At 31.8% G+C, this 20,230-nt stretch overlaps 1 protein-coding gene across 2 annotated transcripts; it reads right to left on the reverse strand.

Moving 5' to 3' along the window:
* Window positions 1–6,716: 6,716 nt before the first annotated feature.
* LOC129918793 (aldo-keto reductase family 1 member B1-like) lies at window positions 6,717–17,048 on the reverse strand. 2 transcript variants are annotated; one of them, XM_055999519.1, is made up of 5 exons: window positions 16,854–17,048; window positions 8,009–8,635; window positions 7,741–7,949; window positions 7,590–7,647; window positions 6,717–6,870 (listed from the first exon to the last, which is right to left on the reverse strand). In XM_055999519.1, exons 1-4 carry the CDS (start codon window positions 16,926–16,928, stop codon window positions 7,602–7,604), a joined length of 957 nt encoding a protein of 318 aa, XP_055855494.1. In that variant the 5' UTR covers window positions 16,929–17,048; the 3' UTR covers window positions 6,717–6,870; window positions 7,590–7,601. The 2 variants fall into 2 exon arrangements, with proteins under 2 accessions (XP_055855494.1, XP_055855493.1); XM_055999518.1 differs by lacking the exon at window positions 7,590–7,647.
* Between the last annotated feature and the right edge of the window lie 3,182 nt (window positions 17,049–20,230).

Below are 20,230 nucleotides of genomic sequence, written 5' to 3' on the forward strand. Positions count from 1 at the left end.
TGTCCAAAAATGCAGATTCGCGGTTTTAGCTTTGTGCAGACGATATATAATAGGTGTGTTTTTAATTACCACCGGTCTTAACTGGGCAAAAAAAAACGCAGTCGGGGCTAAGGAATTTACATGTTAAATGCAACAACACTTTAGCCCCTTGGGCTTAGCTGTTAAGCCCGGAGAATTCTCTGGGCTTAACTTTTTCAACAGATTTAAATCTGTGCTACCAAATTAACTTGTTCGTAAATTGTTTAGAATTTGTTTAAAAACAACAAAACTAATTTTTGGAATGACAATTATTATTTTAAATATTTATTTAATAGTTAAGCCTGAACTACATCGAAACACAAAGTCAAAAAAGTACAAAAAAGTAAAAAAAAGCTCAAAATATAAAAATCACATGTATATTTACCTGACATCTATTGGAAAAAAATTAATTAAAAAAGCTCTTTTGTTTTTGAAGTTTTAAATTTCAAATAAAAAAAATTCAAAAAGTAAACAAATTACAGTCAACTCCATCTAAGTCGAATCGTCACAGGACACGAAAATTGGTTCGAGCTAGAGGGAAATTCGACTAAGAGGAATCTATTTAATCTTTTTGCTGCAGTCGGTTTCATCAAAAACGGTAAAAAATTTGAGTAAGAGGAAAATTTGACCTTAAGGAAGTACGACTTATAGGGAATCGACTGTATCTGAATTTTCAATTGTTTGTCAAAAGAGCTTTTTTTTCGCAAAATGACAGTAACTATGTGATCGAAGAGCTACCTTACGGAAAGGATATCAAATATTGTTTGAGTGTATTTGTTTTTAAAAATTTGTGAAAATTGAAAGCTTGGTCTTGTTCAAGCTTTTTGAATCGAATACTTTTTTAAAATGAAAGGGAGATATACAAACAAGCTACTAGGGGGAAGAAGAAAAAACATCTTGTTTACTTTTTTTGACTTTGTGTTTTGATGTAGTTCAGGCTTTAGTTAAACTTTTTTTTCAAAAACACACAAGAAAACCCAAAAGTGAAAAATATAACAATTTTATATTTTTTTGTGTCAGCTGATTTCGGAACATTTAATATGCAGTGCTGCCAATTTTTCTCGTTAAGCCCCGAGGCGTTTTTTTTTGTACAGTTAAGCCCAGTGGTAATAAAAAACACAACTAATATTATTTACAGAAATTAATATAAATTAACTAAAAAATATTTAGTTAGTTTCTAAATTTAAAGGTAGGTACAATGAGAATATTGCTTCTTTGTGATACTGGGAAATTAAGCTTTTCGTAAAGGTAGTAGTAAGAAAATCTATGTATTTGTTAAAAGGCATATTAAATACACTACCTGCCTGTGCAGAAACATGATCGAAACGACGTAAACCATATATAAAACGGGCTGTGTTGTTAAACGCTACTTGAAGTTTGCGTTTACTTGCACTGTCCAAACAGCAAAAAATCGGGCTTCCGTAGAAACTTACTAAAACTTTAGTTCATATAAGCTGCTAGGATATATTTTTCTCAAAAATGAAAGTTTTTTTTTTCATTTAGTACTTTTTAGTACACATTTAATCACATATTGAGTTAGAGAATCGCATAAGGGGTGCCTGTGAAGTGATAAAATGAAAAAACTCTGTGAAATTGAAATGATATTATTTGTATCACTTCACAGCTTCACAAATCGGGAATTGACCCCCTGGCCCTGCAGAATTTTCCTGTATGAAGCTCTCTGTAAAACTTGCAATCTTTCCTGCTTCTTGAGCTTCTTCTGTAAGGTAACCAATTGGAACTAATGCATGGATAATATTCTTTTTTGGCTTCCAGCACACGATAATAAGGAGGATAAAAAATGTCTGAATTGCGTTTCTTAGCTTGCTTTCGTATTAGATCATATGAAGTTTAGCTTTACTTTGCGTCCAAAGTCAATGCAAGTGCCTCTTCAGCTTTATAAGGCTGTGGTGTTTTGGTTTTTTCATGCAACAATTTTTTTAATTATGTAGCCTTATGTGGTGATCTTGCAGTTTCTTTTAACATATTGGCAGCATCACTTTTGCCTGCTGCACGCAAACTTGTCTCTGCCGCAAACAACAACTGCTCAGAATCAGTTGAACTTAAAAGATTTTCAATCCTACGTTTTTTTGTTTTATGACTAGAATCGTTGAAATCCTTTCTAGGTCTACCTGCATTCTTCGTTTGAGCTGAAGGGTCCTCACAATTCAATTTTTGCAAAACAAGATCTAGCATTTGACTTTGCCGTGCTTAAATTTCTTCCACACCACGACTCAAATAAATACATTTTCGATATGCGTGGTTGGTCTGGAAAAATATGTCATAACTTTGTAATACGCTAAGAAAGGCACACAAAAGGCAATACAATTTTTTTTAATGCAAAATATTTTTAGTTGCAATATGTATTTTTTTTTCAATGCATATATTTTTCAGTTGCAATAAAAAGTTTTTTTTTTTTTTAATGCTAATATTTTGGTATAGCAAGCAATTATCTACTCACGTCGGTAATATCGGTAATGTTGTTTGGTATTCCACTATTCACGTCAATGAACTTTTGAACCTGCCCCATACATTTGCAATCTGCATACCATTTTTTTTTTTAAGTTGACGTTTACGTGGACGTCAAATAAGGGTATGATAATGCAGTTTATCCGATGGATTGCAGAATGGACAGATAGAGTTAAAGTGAATAAAATGTGTGAATCGGATCTGAGATTCACGTGAATAGCAGAATAGGGCTTCTAAATAAAGTCTTTCTTTAAAAATCATACGTACTTGCACTTATGGTAAAAGTTGCTCTTATCTTTAAGTTGTCTATAACAAAAATTGAGGAATATTATAATTTATTTTAATAAAGGATATATACCTAACATCTGTTTTTTAAATTAATGAAAAACCGTTTTAAATGATTTTGATCACAAAACAAAATGTGCCACCTGTTTTCTTGTACGAAACGGTATTTTTAGAAAAATATTGGAAAATCGTTAGAGCTGTTTTCTAAAAAAATATTTTTTTATACTTAAAAAATTTCTAACATTTTTCAAAAAAAAAAAGTTGGCATGCAAATTTGAAGAAATAATTTACCAACACTTAAAAACAAAATTTCTAAATATTTCGCTGACCGGTTTTCAAAAAATTGATTTTTCAAAAAAAAAAGAAAAAATGCAAAAATCCCAAACTGTGTTATTGGCAATTTTTTCAAAATTTTATTATTTCACATAAAATAATAATTAATCAGTGATAACAATTATTCATAGAAATATACAATTTTCCATCAATTTTTATACACAACCATTTTTTGTCAATTTAAATGGCTTGAAACAAAATACCTTCCAAACTATTTTGTACCTATTGATTTTGCAAACAAGGATATAAGAAACTACGAAAAGAATAATCATTGTTTGTTGGGTCTGTTAAAAAAAAACAAATATCATTTATTCTTTAGCCAGTTTTTATGACTTAGCATATTAATAGTGGCTTCAATTTTTAAAATCGGGGTAGGTATTCACGGTTCAAGTGCAAAATTGTAACATTTTCTTACACTAATGGCCAATTTCATAAAGCCCTGTTAAATATTTAAAAGGGTTTTGATTTCTAAAGTGACGTTTGTTACATAAAACGTCATTTAAAAATTTAAAAATAACCAAATGTACAGACTAAATACAATGGTGCAAAATTCGTCTGTTGTATATTGTAGTAGTAGAAAAATAAAATTTAGCAATTGCATCGGAATTCTGAATAACCCTATTATTATTTGTTTTTATAAATAAGACTAATTAAGCATTTCAATTATTTGTCTGATGCAAGAAATTTGAGACAAAGATTTTTTTTGTAGCGAGACGAATTTATATAAATATTGTGTAAACATAAATTTAAAAAGGCTATCTTAATTTTGCACTTGTATAAATTCAAATTAATTCTTTATAATAAAGAATAATAATATCCAATGTTTAAATAATGTATACTTAATTAAATTTTCTTGATTTTTTTAAATCTTTTATATTGGTTATTTTAAAATCATCTTCTCACATGGTTTTTATAATATTTGTATAAAGACTTAATTTGGGTTGATTTACCTCTTAGTAAAGACGAAGGTCACATATTTCTTTCTTTAAATTTGTACAATACAAATCGAAAAGTCCTAAGATCACAAGGCTGGTAAAATGTACAGACACCCCTCATGAATTTTATATCACTTCTAAATAAAGAAGATTATTTATTTTGTTATTACTCTGACTTAATATTGGTGAATTATGATACTACTATTATTCTGACGTATAATAGTTTGATATATACAGGGATTTTTTATGGGAAGTTATTTTAAAGAAAAGTTAGGGGTGAGTTCATAAACTACTGATTTTTTGATTTCTGCAATCAAAAACTTAATTAAAATGTATCTTCTATATTTTTGAAATTGAAGAATCAAATGATGAGTTTTGAAAAACTTTTTTTTTTCAGTTTTTTGCTGATTGCAACAATTGGATAACTAGGGGATTACGAACCAGGGTTGTATAAATATTAATTAAAAAAAATGAAAATTATGTAAAAAAAAATTATGTATTGCAAATAAAAAAAAAATTGTATTGAAAAAAAAACCTTTATTGCAAATAAATTTTTTTTTTAAATTTTTTAATACTTGTCGAATTTTTAACAAATTTGTAAGAAATTCGACGAGTATTAAAAAAAATATTGAATGCACAAAATATTTAGCATTGAGTTTTTTTTCAATGCAAAATATTTTTAGTTGCAATAAATATTTTTTTTTACAATGTAAATATTTTTCAGTTGCAATAAATATTCTTTTTTCAATGCAATTTTTTTTTATTTGCAATAATATTTTTTTTTTTTTAATTGTAATGGAGAGCAAATGCATTTAAAAATAAAATAATTTCTTACAACCCTGTTACCAACTCGTTTAATATTTTAATTGGCAATTAAAAGCTGGGTACGTTAAATTTCAATTGATCAATTACTACACTATATAGCATGGTTCGAAATAGGTTATTTGTTAAGCGGCTGAAAGTGTTTTATTGATCAATAAAATTCTAGAGCAAAAAAAATGTAACGCATACGCCACAGTGAACCAATTCGATTTTATATACATACATAATTGAAATCATCTTTTTAAAAATACAACAAATTCGTTCAATTTTTAATGCTGAATGTTATGCCTTGTGAAAAAACTAAGCTTTTATTTCTATCGAATTAAGTTGGTCAAATTTTTTTAAAAATTAGTTCTGACTAAAATTTTACGTGCTTTTGAAACTCATCCAACGCTATTCGTGCACTTAACTCTTCTCATAAAATAACATCTCTTTTTCGTATATTTACTTATAGATTTTTATGAAACATTTTAGTTCTTGTGTCGCATGACCAATAGGTACAGTGTTCATGCCAAACCGAATTTGATTTTTTTTTGTATCGAAATCTTTGTTCTTAATTTTTAATAATTAAAGTCAGGCTTATTTACTTGTTTTTTGGATACAGTAAAAGACCCAATGAATATATTTTTTTTTGCAGCAGCGAGACGTTCAAAATTTTCAAAATTAATATCCAGAGAATGTAATTCCGCTGGTTATTAAATTTTTAAATTTGGTTTGTGAGCATATTTAAAGATTTTCTTTTCAACCATCTACTTTTTTAAATAAAAATTTTGAAGAAAGTATACGTATGTACATATCTACTTGAACTGATAAATTCCAAACATTTGAGAATTCCCTGAGAGTACCCTTTTAGTACTTATTCTTGCACTTCTTCTAATTTTGTGTTCCTTCAGGCCACAAAAGGGTAAAAAATGGTTTACTCCGGAGTATCTAAATAATTTGATCACCAAAAGAAATACGTCACTTGATTTCTGGTATAAGAAAGATTTTTCAGAATTTTCATCAAAATGCATTTTATTTTCGGAAAGGAGTTAACCATCCTTTTTATTTACTAAAGCTAACTAAATTAATATTATTTAAATTTTAAATAAAATTGGTTGACCCATTAAAAACGGACACGTTATACATCCGTTTCCGATTAAAAAAAAAAACTAGAAATGTAGTTTTGTTATAAACGTTATAATATATTTTCCAATACGCATCTTTTAAAACTATCTCCACGAATTAATTCAATTCAAAATGGCGTAGCGGCTATGTTGTCGAGCTTTTACAGTTTTTCTCACTAAAACTAAATAAAAAATTCCGATTTCAATTATTCTAAAAATCATTATAAGCGTCCGGCTGACAATCCCCGGGTTAAAGCACACCAGCTGAACTTAAGTTCTGGGTATTTAGAGGCTTCGAGTAGCCAGATGTAGATGTCATATTTGGTCATCATCTATAATCTTAGTAGAACATTAATTCAAAACTGCTGAACGGATTGCCGAAGACGGCGACGCGCCTCCGGACGTCAAGACTGTACACATTTTAATATGGAAAGTGTAACTTAGGTTTCCAATAATAACGACCTAAGTGCCACCTTACTCGGCTGTGAAATTGGATCTAAAATTTTGTTTTGTACTTATTTTTTTTCTAAATTTTATCTAATATTTGCAGTTCAAATCCATTTGTAGTGTCTTTCGCCACTGGTTTATCAACATAAATAATATCCAGCTTTAAATACTAATACATTAAAGAAAAAAAAACCAAAAGTAAAATTTTTTTTTTTTTTTATAAATTTTAAATTTTTATTCAACGATAATGATAATATACATAATTAAGAATTAACATTTTATGTTAATATTTTAGTTGATATCAATATAATATTTTATTGTATTTGCTGCGTGGAATAATATAATTGTTGTTTTTTTTTTTTAAATTGGTGCGTTGGTTATAATGTTAAATGTTGTTGCTGCTATTTGTTTAATATTCATCGTTTTGGAAAGGATGATGAGGATGTCCATAACCACTGTTGAGAAAAATAAAAAAAAAACAAGAGAATTATAAAAATGCATAAAATTAAATTAAAAACAAAAATTAAATACATACAAAACAAAATAAGTGCAAAAATATTTGGGAAAATAGTGCATTACAAGGGGAAGGGGTAAAACAACATTGAATTGTTTTTTTGTTTACAAATATCAACCACCTTCAGCATAAAACAAAAATAAAACAACAAAAATTCAAACTGATTAAATTCAATATTCAACACAAAAGTCCAACCCCTGTTGTCATAATAATCTGTAATCATCGATGTGAGATAATCTGTTTCCAAGTTGCATTCTTCGTTTGAGATAAACTTCTGAATCTCAAGCAAAGCTCTTTCATAATGATGCCCCATATTTCCCCCTAAGATCGAATTTGTGCAATTATAAGGTCCTAATGTGCATAAAAGCCTTTGCGGCAACATATAAAGCCAGATAAACACCTTATTTGGCGATTTGCTTACAAAATTAAAATAAAATAAATGATTTGTTTGGAAAATCAAAATCAAATGATGCTATCTCTTATGACATCGTCAGCCTTTCAAGGTCACAAAAGTTCAAATTATTAGTTCTTATCAAACAAACGAGTCAAAAAGGAACAATAATTTATTATAATCATCATGTAGAACACAGAGAAGCACACAATAATTTATTATTTGAGAGGGTGATTCTCACAAAAACAGAAAAACCAATTTTATCAAACCTTCAATTATTTTTAATATTCATCATGGAAGGGATAGTGTGGATGTGCTCCAGCCTCGCTAATTATTTTTTTTTTTTTTTATAAATTTGCATCAAAATAAAATATTATAAAAATTGAACTGAAAAATCATTACAAAAATAATAAGATTTACCTTTCAATTGGAACAAAACGACCATTGCAATCAAAGCTATCAATAGTTGCAACATCTTCGTCAGTCAATTCAAATCCGAAAACATCAAAGTTCGATGCAATACGTGATTTGGTAACCGATTTGGGGATAACAATATTACCACGTTGCAATTGATAACGAATCAAAATTTGAGCTGGTTCCTTGCCGTATTTTGTGGCAATGCCAACAATCTGAAAAAAATTAAATCTCAAAACCAAATCAATAAAACAATAAAACTAAAAATAACAACCTTTGGATCATCCATAAGAACGGGATCGCCAGGCTTTGCCCATGGCCTGTTTGGTGAACCCAATGGACTGTAAGCAGTTATGACAATATTCTTCGACTTGCAGAAGGCCATCAATTTCTTCTGATTCAAATAAGGATGGCATTCAATTTGGTTGGTAGCTGGTGGAATACGAGCCACAGCCAAGACTCTTTCAATTTGTTTCTTATTGAAATTGGAGATACCAATTGACTTGGCCAAACCATCATCAACGAGTTTTTCCATTTCCCTCCAAGTGTCAATATAATCAACATCCGAGTACAAAGTCTTGCCATCTGGACCAGCAGGGAAAAGAGACTCTCCTTCGGCATAACCCATTGGCCAATGAATCAAATACATATCAACATATTTCAATCCAAGATTCTTCAATGTCACTTCACAGGCTCCACGAACCAAATCGGGACGATGGAATGTATTCCATAATTTGCTGGTAATGAAGAGATCTTCACGTTTGACAACACCTTCGGCGATCTTGGCATTGACACCTTCGCCGACTTCGTGTTCGTTTTGATAGACATGAGCACCATCAATGTGACGATAGCCAATGTCAATGGCATCCTTGACAGCTTGGGCAACTTGGCCAGGGGGGCTCTAAATTAAAGAAATAAAAAAAGTATTAGAAATAAGAAAAGGTCAATATTATGAAGAATACGTAGAAGTTTCATTCAAGTCATAAGAATTGTTTAGCATGTTAACGTGCTTTTTATCATTCATGTTACAAGTTTCAAGACTTAATTAGTTGCTGCTAATTTGTGGTTCTGTTTTAGAATTAGAGCAGAGATCAAATGTAGGATGATAGAGATTGCATTGAAAATTGAAAATGCTTTTTGGGAAAAGAACAGAAAATTAGAATTATTTTCTTAAACAGAAAACAGTTTCGCTTGTATTTGCGTTTCACTGTAAAAAAGAAGAATTTTAATCTTTCATCTAATTTACTAACATAGTTTCTATAAAATGTAAGGGTATGCTATAGCTAATCATTAAAACAATAAACTAACTTTGTGAGGAAATGGGTTGAGGTAGGTTGGGCAGTTTTCATTATTGTTTCTAACCAACCACTTTGGTGTGTTTGAGTAGGTAAAGTATTTACCTTAAAAGTTTTATGAGCTAGTTTTATTATGCATTTTGTTTTGTATTTGTTGTAAGAATGATGTTTGACGTAAAATGGTTAAGAAATTGGTTTTTAAGTTACATGGTTATGACGAAGACAAGACTTTTAATCACTTTTTGATGGATTTAAGTGGTTGAGGTGAAATGGGTGTTTCTTCAATTTAATTGAATATAGTATTTGAGAATAAGTAATGGATGTCGCACGAGTAATAATTTGGGGGAAACTACATTCGAATCGATGTAATGGGTTATTGATTTTCTTACGTTTACTTTTGTAAGTTTTAAAACTTAAATAATAGTAACTACATACGCCACTTGTGGATTCTGAGAGAAAATAGGGCAAGAAGTGTAGGACTTTGATTAGTTAATAAATGAATAATTTGGTTGCTTATAAGTCATAATGAACCAAGGTTTTTCTAACTTTTCCTGTATGCAAAGATTGTAAAACTAATTGTGAGTGAATTGCGTGTAAAATGTTGCCTTTTTTTTTCTTATATTTGAACTTTGGATGTATATAAATTTCATTATTTTCAATAAAATTGAAATTATTATGGGAGATGATTAATACTTTTAGAAAATTTGAAGTCCTTAAAGGTAACAAAAACATTTGAGAAATAGCACAAACAATGTGCATTAGAAATTTCCTTGGAGTAGTTTCATACATATAAATCTGATATTGATACCATACAAAAATGTTGTTTGTTTTTCGGTTATTTTACTCAGATAAAACCATGGTTTATCAATTCAAAACAATTCCGAGAAAAAAGAAAATATAAGTTCTTCTTAACAACCGTTTTTGAAAACAAAGAGTGAATTTACTCTTTCATTAAAGAAATAAACAATAATAAAGATGATTTGTACTTTATTTAACTAGTGTCAAATTTCTTGGTTCATGCGGTATCATTTTTTGTTCTACTATTAAGTTTAGATTTTTGCATTCTTTTCCGAGGAAAAGGAATTTAAAAAAATGTTGTTTGGGACTACAAATAAGTTTCAAGTTAAATTTATGTGGACAGAGTATGTTTTTAGGGATCATTTTTACCATTACCTTTGAATTACATAGATAGTATTTCAGCAAATTCTATTTAAAACAGATTTTATATATTTTTTTTTATATTACCTCTACAACGTTTGGTCTATCACTCCTCTTAAATGAACCCTGTTGAAATTTAATAATTTTATTTATAGTATTTTATCTACAAATACTTAATTTTTTTTCATATAACCATATTCCAAAAACCTGCTGCACTTTTACAATTAAATAAATCTTGGACATATACAAAAAGCATAAGAATAAATAACACATTTACATAATGCGAGAATATAGTATTTTATATAAATAGAAAGCATTTTGATTATTGCATATCAATCGCTTTTAACCCTTTAAAACTGACTTGAGTTATGAAACGACCTAGCTCAGAAGACCTATTAATTTCTATTAATTTAAAAAGAAGACGTTATTAATTTTTTTAGCTCTGAGAAAATCAGAAATACAAAAAAAAAATTTATTTAAGAAACACGGCCCGTAAATAAAATAATCAGCCCAATTCTGAATGAAAACTCCCGGCGAAACTATTTATTTAAGAAACTACTAGTTATTGTTTTCGTTTTGGCTAGAGACCAGAAATTTATACCATGAAAGGTAAAATTTGATAGTAAATGATTTTGATGAAGAACATCCAATTCTCAAAGTAGATGAAAAAGTCCAAATCATAATTTTTGCTCATCGACGAATGCGTGATGTAATAGAACCCATAGGTGTATTGTCGCACAAGGTCAAGCTATTTTTTTGAATCTATTTAGTGGAGGTTCTACGGGTTTTTTGCCCTATGGTGTTATTTTGTATGTGAAGCTGAGACAAGGCTTAGGGGAAAAAGTCATATCATCTTCTTGCTGCGTTAACAACGCATCAACAAAGCAAATTTTTTTCAGTTCTTGAAATAATTTTCAGATTTTCTAGAAGCCAAACATATTAAATGAACTAACAATAGTCGAATTAAATTTTAAACATATTTGAGTTATTTGCAAGAAATTGCTTTCGTGTCTAATTTTCGTGAAAGTTTCACAGCTCTATGAAAAAAAAAAAAATTAAGAAAGGGTACAATATGTTAAAGAAGAGAAGAAAAACACGCATAATCCAATAATCAGCAGTACGAAAACCATATTTTTTTAAATCAGCACGATGCATTTTTAAATAGAATATAGGTATGCGCTTGTTTAATCGAATTCACACGAGTGATTGATTATTTGCTTTTAATATTAGCCCTGTGTTTTGTACAGCTCAATAGCTACTCATTTTACCTACTTCTTTTTACGAATTAAAAATTACAGAACGTTTAAGCCGCGCTGAACTAGTTAAATATAGCAATTTTTTTTCAGAAAAATCTGACGAAAATTTAATTTTTATTATTCTTTTTGATTATTTATATTTTTGTACTTGAAACTTAATTTTTGAACAACAACAACATCTTGAAGGTGCTACCACCAAATGTTTATGGCTAGAGTTACAGTACTGTTTCACGGATGCGGGATGCCAATCCGATCATCAGACTCCTTAATTCCATTTGTGTGTGGTGCTTAGTCTAAACTCGCTTGGTCTAGGTTCAATACTCAAGTGTGACGGAAAAAGTTTTTCAAATTAAATGAAAAATTACTAGACTATGGAATTAAGGAGTCTGATGACACTAGTCTGCAAAATTTAACTTTTTTTTCTCCTTCAAATAATTTTTTGATATTATGAAAGACTAGACTTTCCTGAATCTAAATCTGGTTTCAGAAAAATTCTATCAGGTACCATTTTTGTAAAAATGATTTTTGAAAAATGTGAGTAGCTTCTAAAAAATCACCCTTTAAGATTCATTTGAACTTGTATAAAATTAAAACTTTTTGTCGCATTGAGCGACTTATTCTTCATAATATGACCTATCGATTGACACCAAATATGTTCTTTTACATTCATGTTTACTTGTTTTTTTTTTAAATACTGATTGACAAAAAAAGCAGACATTTCGAAATCCTTCACTTTTTAGTAAATCCTACATTAACAAAAGCACCTAAATTAAGGAAAATGTAATATATCAATGCCCATTATATTTAAAAAGTCAAATATGTAAAGAAAACCAAAATAAAATACATTAAATGTTTTTTTACGTGTTTTGTAATTTTATATACTATTTTTCTATTTAGAAATATCTTATTTGTAATAAACCATTCGATAAACAGCCTTGTAAAGCTTCAGATTTGTTTCTCCTAGAAACAATAGTACACTTTTTTTTATAGTTTTTGATATGCTGAGTTAGAATCGGAAGTCAAAAAAATTCTATCACGTCAGGATTTTAAGATATTCGCATTAAAGTATCACAAAATCAAGTTTTTCTTAGAAAATCTCAAAAAAAAAACTACTATATCTCAAAAACCAGAGCTGACCGAAATTTTTTGAGTTCGGATTCAAAATCAGCACACTAAAGTCCATTAGAAAAGTATACTTTTGTTCTAGGGAGAAAGATATATTAATTTTTAGAGATCAGTTTCTTTATGGTAAGATATGCCAAACCTACTAAACTTACTTAAATTAAGATATATCTCGGAGAAGAAAAGAGATATTGAAAAGATTGAAATTGAATTTGAAAGAAAAAAATAAGTTCTTTCATAAACCGTATCAATTTTAATTGAAAAAGGTTACATTATGCCAAAATATTTCTTCGAAAACAGCAAAAAAATGGGTTTTTGAGATTTTCTAACGGGAATATCTAAAAAAACGTGACGTGCTAGGTCAATTCTGACTTCAGATTCTGAATCAGCATACAAAAATCCTTTAGAAGAAAAGTATATTTCTATTTAAAGGAGGATTTCCTGGCAGACCAGTTTGATCGGAGTGGCATCCGTGAAACAGTATTGTAACTCTTGCCATAAACACTTGGTGGTAGCACCTTCAAGATGTTGTTGTTGTTCAAAGATTATACCTAATTTTAAAGATAAACAGTTAAGCGCCTAAAATTCATAAAATTGATGACGGGAAAAATTTACCGAACAACTATTTGCAAGTGTTTTGATGCTGCCATCTACCTATCATATTAATTTTATCAAACACTAGCTGACCCGGCGGACTTCGTTCCGCCATTTCTTGTATTTATTTCTATTTTCGACTTTGTAATTTGTCATAATTCCCAATACAAAAAGGAAATCAAAACTTGAAAAGTTCGTCCAATTAATTTAAAAATATTCACTTTTAAAATTAAAAAAAAAGTGGCCTATGTTAAAAACGTTTTTTAAGTTTTTTAATTTACCATTGTGAAGCTTGTAGTGAATGTAGCGTTATGTGTGATATATCAAATGAAAGGTAATATTATCAGGATGCTCAATAAAGATAAATCAAATTTTTGTAAGCTCCAGATCAAAAGATGTAACGTGTTGAAAAATAGAGTTTTATTTTACCGATATTTCAAATTTGTCATTACAAAATTAATTGAAACTTTGTACAAATATAGTCTTGCCTATTATATCTATCTACACTGTAAATTTCATTCATTTATCTATTGAAGAAAAAAAGATAAAAATAAAAAACTGTTAAAAACGGCCAAAAAACTTGGGACAAAAAAAAATTGTTTTTCACGTTATTCGGTCAAAAATCATTTTAAAAATTCAAAACTTTGTACATGCATGCGCATGATTAAAAACTATATTTCCTATAAATTTGAGATTTTTTGCAGACTTTTAAAAATTCAAAAAAAAAGACTACTCAAAAATGTCCCTAAAAATTAGGTTGTTTTTCAAAAATTTTTATTTCAAAATACAGGGCCTATGAAAAAAATCCGTTTTAGACCCCTAATTTTTTTTTAAATATCTTTCTTATGGTGTAACTCAAATTTCTGTGCAAAATTTTGCGTACCTCTAATTAGTCTTTTGTCGAAGGTCTATGACTGCAAAAAAAACCCTCACAACTTGGTTTTGAAATTTTTTTGAATTTTTTCAATACCTTTTTTAACTATTGAATAAATTTGTCTATCATTTAAAAAAAAAGTCAACTCTTTACGACTTACCGTTTAGAAAATAGCCTCTTTTTTCAATGTCGTGTTACCCCTATTTACCCTATAAAATCTTGGCCCCCAACACGCCAGGGCCCCGTAAGGAGACAATGTAGAGAAGGCAACTGGTTATAAAAGTATCGAAGCAAAAAAGATAAGATACTTGACATGAATCACTTCGGACACAAGAGAGACACATTATATTTTTCAGTGAATTGGTAGCCAGTCACATAATATTTCATCTAAAAAAAAAGTATTACCTTAGGGGTCCCAAAAAAAAATTGCTTTTTTGAAAGAAAAATTACATATTATCTTGGGGCCCAAAAAATATTACTTACATAATTTTAGCGCCCAACAAATGATAGGTACATCAGGGGCCCAAAAAAAAAATAAGTGGGCGTATACGTCCTTTTTTATTTGTTCTTATTTTCTATATCATAATAGATTACAAAAATGTAATCTTGCCCCGGGGAACAGACAACTCAACGTACGCCCCTGGGTCCAACTATAAAACAAAGCCTGTCTAGAATGAACCTTATCAAACGCAAAAAAATTCATAAAAGTCTATACAGCGACTCCAAATATGGAATTTAACGATAACTTGACAACAGCGTCAAGTCTTTCTATATATAATTTGACAACAGCGCCACCTACCGCATACAGTTATAATTTACAAAACATGGATGGAACTTATCACACAAATGAACTTTCACAAAAATCTGTCAAGTCTTTCGGACTCCAAATATGAAATTTGTCTATAACTACTTCGGCAAAAGCGCCACCTGCCGGGTCCAATTTATGAAACAAAACATGTTTCGAATAAATTATATCAGACACAAAAAGTTTCACAAAAATCAAAATATGCAATTTTCCTAAAACTTGACAACAGTGCCAACTACTGGGTCCAATTATAAAACAAAACCTGTTTCGGATGGACCTTTTCACATATATTTCACACAAAATTTTAGAAAAATCTGTCTAGTCGTTTAGGAGTAGGGTCACAAACAAACGCACAGGAGAAATATATATAATATGTAGATACAAACCATATCTCTGATTGATGTGCCAATGCTTTACTTATTTGTCCTTAATGAAAATCAGAGATATACATTTTATTTGTGCAGTCCATATGTGGATTTAATATCACAAGACGAATAATTATTATTTGTTTCACTCAAAATCAGACATTTTTAATTATTTTGAAAGCTTACAAATTAAGCTTAATTAAAATTTTTAAAAAGCGAGAATGGTTTTTTACTCGTACATATTGACAGCTATGTAAAGATGCGAGAAAAGGTATTATTTTTTTTTGATACAAACCATCTACATATTAATACCTTTCAAACAAAACAAAAATTACCAAAATCGGACCAGCCAAACGCGAGTTTATCGGCCACACACACTAAACGAACTCATTTTTATATATAAGATATCTCGATAAATTATTTGAATGAACTATTGCTCTAGTTTAAAGCAAGTTATACCTACATTATTTTAGTATGCAAAATATAAAATAATTGAGAGTTATTTGATAGTAGTTATTCGCTCTCTCAAAAATACAATGAACTTAACATTCACCCAATTGAGATTTGAAATTGATAGGTAAGTAGGTATTAGTTTTTTTTTACTACGCAAAAATTTTAACTAGACTTTGAGATAGAAAAAGATAGACAAAGTAAGTAAGATAGAAAAGTAGATTGTTTGGTATTAATTAATTTCTCTACAACTGTGCTTTTGGAGCTAATTCTCTATTTGTTTGATATGAATAATAAGCACTTATATTCATAAGCACTTATTGAACAGGTATTTAGGTAGTTTATTTGTTCGTAGCACATGTTTTATTTTATTCATAAAAAAACAAACTCATTGATAGCATTATTTTGACCTAAGCAATGAGTTTGTTTTTTTGTTTTTATGGAAATCTTCTCATATTAATTAAGTAAGAAGAAGATCATAAACATTTCCACTACCTACATATTCGGCAAGACATAACTACTTGTCGTCGTCAGAGAACTCGCCATTGATTATCTTATCAACTTCAAGTTTTCTTTCTTATCAACTGACTTGACTATACATAATATTTTTTTTAACTTTTTTTATAAAAAACAAAAAAACTTAAAAAAAAAACAATTTCTAAACAGAAGTTTTGCCGAGCGCAATTGAAACAATCGAGAAAATAATGAAGTCTTCTATGACAAAGACAATCCTAAATAAGTGCCCCTCGATTCTTGTGATTACTAAGGGCTTATTGCCTCGAAATAGTTGCTGCTCTAAATTAATAATTCATTCAACTACTTTAGTTGAATTCGTCATGAATTAATCAAATTCAACTCTATCAATGGAAACCTTTTTTTCTAACAAATAATTGATCAAAATTACAAACAAATAATCAAATCATCCAGTAAAAAAAAAGTAGTTCTAGAAATAGTTTTATAAAAAAAAACTTTAAGTTCTATAAACTGACTGACGGAATAGTTGCCAAGGTCATTTCTAGAATTTCAATGCAAAAATAATGTAAAAATGCAAGCAGCCACCAGCCACAGAAATGTAACAAGAATAATAATTGCATTTTTTTCTAATTTATTTATAAAATATTATTTTTATTATAAAACAACATCAAACTAAAGATTAGCTAACTTTAAGATAAGGCAAAGCATTGCATTAAAAATACTTACTCCCCATGTTCCAAGACCAAGAATTGGCATATTTTTGCCATTATTTAGCACAACATTTGGTACTTTCGAACTCATTTTATAATTATTTTTATTTAATAGAGATAAACAAAGAAATGACAATATTAGATAATAATTTTAAGTTGTTAAAGAAAAAAAAAAACACGGGGGAAATAAATTTAATTTAACAACACAACTTGGAGAGAACCGGTAAAAAACTGACAAGAAATTATTTAATTCGAGTGCTTTTAATTCAAAACATATGCAAACAAATGTGGAACTTTTCCAGAGCTTTTTCATGTTGTTGACAGCTGTGCTTTGTTGACAATTTGCATTACGTTAAAGTTATGTTACGTTAATGTGACAGTGATGCCACTTTTTAATTTTGGATGGCTGCTTTAAATAATAGGTTCGTAAATATAATAAATTTGTAAAAAAACAAAGAAAAATGCAAATTCTCATAGGTACGGCTGCAAACATAGAGGTATTTCAACAATCTAAGAGGCAATCAGTTGTTTTTGTTACAAAAAAAAAAATTTTTAGGAAAAAAAAAATTTTGGAAAATAAATTTTTTTTTTAATTTTTTTTTTTTTTTTTTTGAAAAAAATTTTTTTTTAAATATTTTTAAATGTCCAATATACAAAATTAATTGATAAAGGGAGACAAAAATCAGATTATAATTTTTTTTAACACTAATTATGCAAATATATTAAAATTTTCTATGTGCTGAAAATTCGCGAGACTGCGGTATTCTGGGGCTAAATTGTTAAGAACTTGTTAGGTAAAGCGTTCAAGTTTTCATACAAATAACAATAATTGCGGGATCTAGCAGGATACACAAAGAAATTTCTTTTCATACATAAAATTCTTAAAAAAATTATCTTTATTTCGGTCCCTTTTTGCCCACCACTAACAAAATATTAAGGTCAAACAAATTTCATAAAATAAATTGTATTTGAAATTTCTAATACCTGTTGTTTCCGTATCCATCGCTAGTGTCACCAGAAAAAAATTAAATATAGCAATTTTAATAAATAGCTAAAACTGTACCAAGACCGCGCAGATCAGTCCTGTCTCACAAATTTTCAATGATTAAGTTCCGACTAATTTTTTTTTTTTGGTTTCTCGCAATTGGAGAAGAGTGCGGTTTTAGCCTGTTGTTCGTTGGAGTGTCCCCTACTTGTGGACTGCAATAATAATGGATATTTGTTAACTTTGACATTGGGACATACTCGGGAAATGTCCCGAAGATGTCTCGAAGATGTCCCGAGCATGTCCCGAAGATGTCCCGAGCATGTCCCGAAGATGTCCCGAAGATGTCCCAAAGATGTCCCGAAGATGTCCCGATGATGTCCCGAGCATGTCCCGAAGATGTCCCGAAGATGTCCCGAAGATGTCCCGAAGATGTCCCGAGCATGTCCCGAAGATGTCCCGAAGATGTCCCGAAGATGTCCCGAGCATGTCCCGAGCATGTCCCGAAGATGTCCCGAAGATGTCCCGAGCATGTCCCGAAGATGTCCCGAAGATGTCCCGAGCATGTCCCGAAGATGTCCCGAAGATGTCCCGAGCATGTCCCGAAGATGTCCCGAAGATGTCTCGAAGATGTCTTCTGGACAACTTCGGGAAGATGTCTCCCGGACATCTTCGGGACATCTTCGGGACATCTTCGGGACATGCTCGGGACATCTTCGGGACATCTTCGGGACATCTTCGATACATCTTCGGGACATCTTCGGGACATCTTCGGGACATCTTCGGGACATCTTCGGGACATGCTCGGGACATCATCGGGACATCTTCGGGACATCTTTGGGACATCTTCGGGACATCTTCGGGACATGCTCGGGACATCTTCGGGACATCTTCGGGACATGCTCGGGACATCTTCGAGACATCTTCGGGACATGCTCGGAAGATGTCCCGAAGACGTCCCGAAGATGTCCCGAAGATGTCCCGAAGATGTCCCGAGCATATCCCGAAGATGTCCCGAAGATGTCCCGAAGATGTCCCGAAGATGTCCCGAAGATGTCCCGAAGATGTCCCGAAGATGTCCCGAAGATGTCCCGAACATGTCCGGAAGATGTCCCGACCATGTCTTGAAGATGTCCCGAAGATGTCCCGAAGATGTCCCGAAGATGTCCCGAGCATGTCCCGAAGATGTCCCGAAGATGTCCCGAAGATGTCCCGAAGATGTCCCGAGCATGTCCCGAGATGTCCCGAGCATGTCCCGAAGATGTCCCGAGCATGTCTCGAAAATGTCCCGAAGATGTCCCGAAGATGTCCCGAAGATGTCCCGAAAATGTCCCGAAGATGTCCCGAAGATGTCCCGAAGATGTCCCGAAGATGTCCCGAGCATGTCCCGAAGATGTCCCGAAGATGTCCCGAAGATGTCCCGAACATGTCCCGAAGATGTCCCGACCATGTCTTGAAGATGTCCCGAAGATGTCCCGAAGATGTCCCGAGCATGTCCCGAAGATGTCCCGAAGATGTCCCGAAGATGTCCCGAGCATGTCCCGAGATGTCCCGAGCATGTCCCGAAGATGTCCCGAAGATGTCCCGAGCATGTCTCGAAAATGTCCCGAAGATGTCCCGAAGATGTCCCGAAGATGTCCCGAAAATGTCCCGAAGATGTCCCGAAGATGTCCCGAGCATGTCCCGAGATGTCCCGAGCATGTCCCGAAGATGTCCCGAAGATGTCCCGAGCATGTCTCGAAAATGTCCCGAAGATGTCCCGAAGATGTCCCGAAGATGTCCCGAGCATGTCCCGAAGATGTCCCGAAGATGTCCCGAAGATGTCCCGAGCATGTCCCGAAGATGTCCCGAAGATGTCCCGAAGATGTCCCGAAGATGTCCCGAAGATGTCCCGAAGATGTCCCGAGCATGTCTCGAAAATGTCCCGAAGATGTCCCGAACATGTCCCGAAGATGTCCCGAAGATGTCCCGAAAATGTCCCGAAGATGTCCCGAAGATGTCCCGAAGATGTCCCGAAGATGTCCCGAACATGTCCCGAACATGTCCCGAAGATGTCCCGAAGATGTCCCGAAGATGTCCCGAAGATGTCCCGAAGATGTCCCGAGCATGTCCCGAAGATGTCCCGAAGATGTCCCGAAGATGTCCCGAAGATGTCCCGAAGATGTCCCGAAGATGTCCCGAGCATGTCCTGAAGATGTCCCGAAGATGTCCCAAAGATGTCCCGAAGATGTCCCGAAGATGTCCCGAGCATGTCCCGAAGATGTCCCGAAGATGTCCCGAAGATGTCCCAAGCATGTCCCGAGCATGTCCCGAAGATGTCCCGAAGATGTCCCGAGCATGTCCCGAAGATGTCCCGAAGATGTCCCGAGCATGTCCCGAAGATGTCTTGAAGATGTCCCGAAGATGTC

Source organism: Episyrphus balteatus, chromosome 4, assembly GCF_945859705.1.
Source record: "Episyrphus balteatus chromosome 4, idEpiBalt1.1, whole genome shotgun sequence".
Classification (NCBI taxonomy): domain Eukaryota; kingdom Metazoa; phylum Arthropoda; class Insecta; order Diptera; family Syrphidae; genus Episyrphus; species Episyrphus balteatus.

Coding starts and splice junctions, on each gene's coding strand:
- LOC129918793 (XM_055999518.1), bottom strand. CDS start 16,928: ATGAGTTCGAAAGTACCAAATGTTGTGCTAAATAATGGCAAAAATATG. Junction 7,950..8,008: donor TTCTTATGGATGATCCAAAG/GTTGTTATTTTT, acceptor AATTTTTTTCAG/ATTGTTGGCATTGCCACAAA. Junction 6,871..7,740: donor CGTTTTGTTCCAATTGAAAG/GTAAATCTTATT, acceptor TTTTCTCAACAG/TGGTTATGGACATCCTCATC.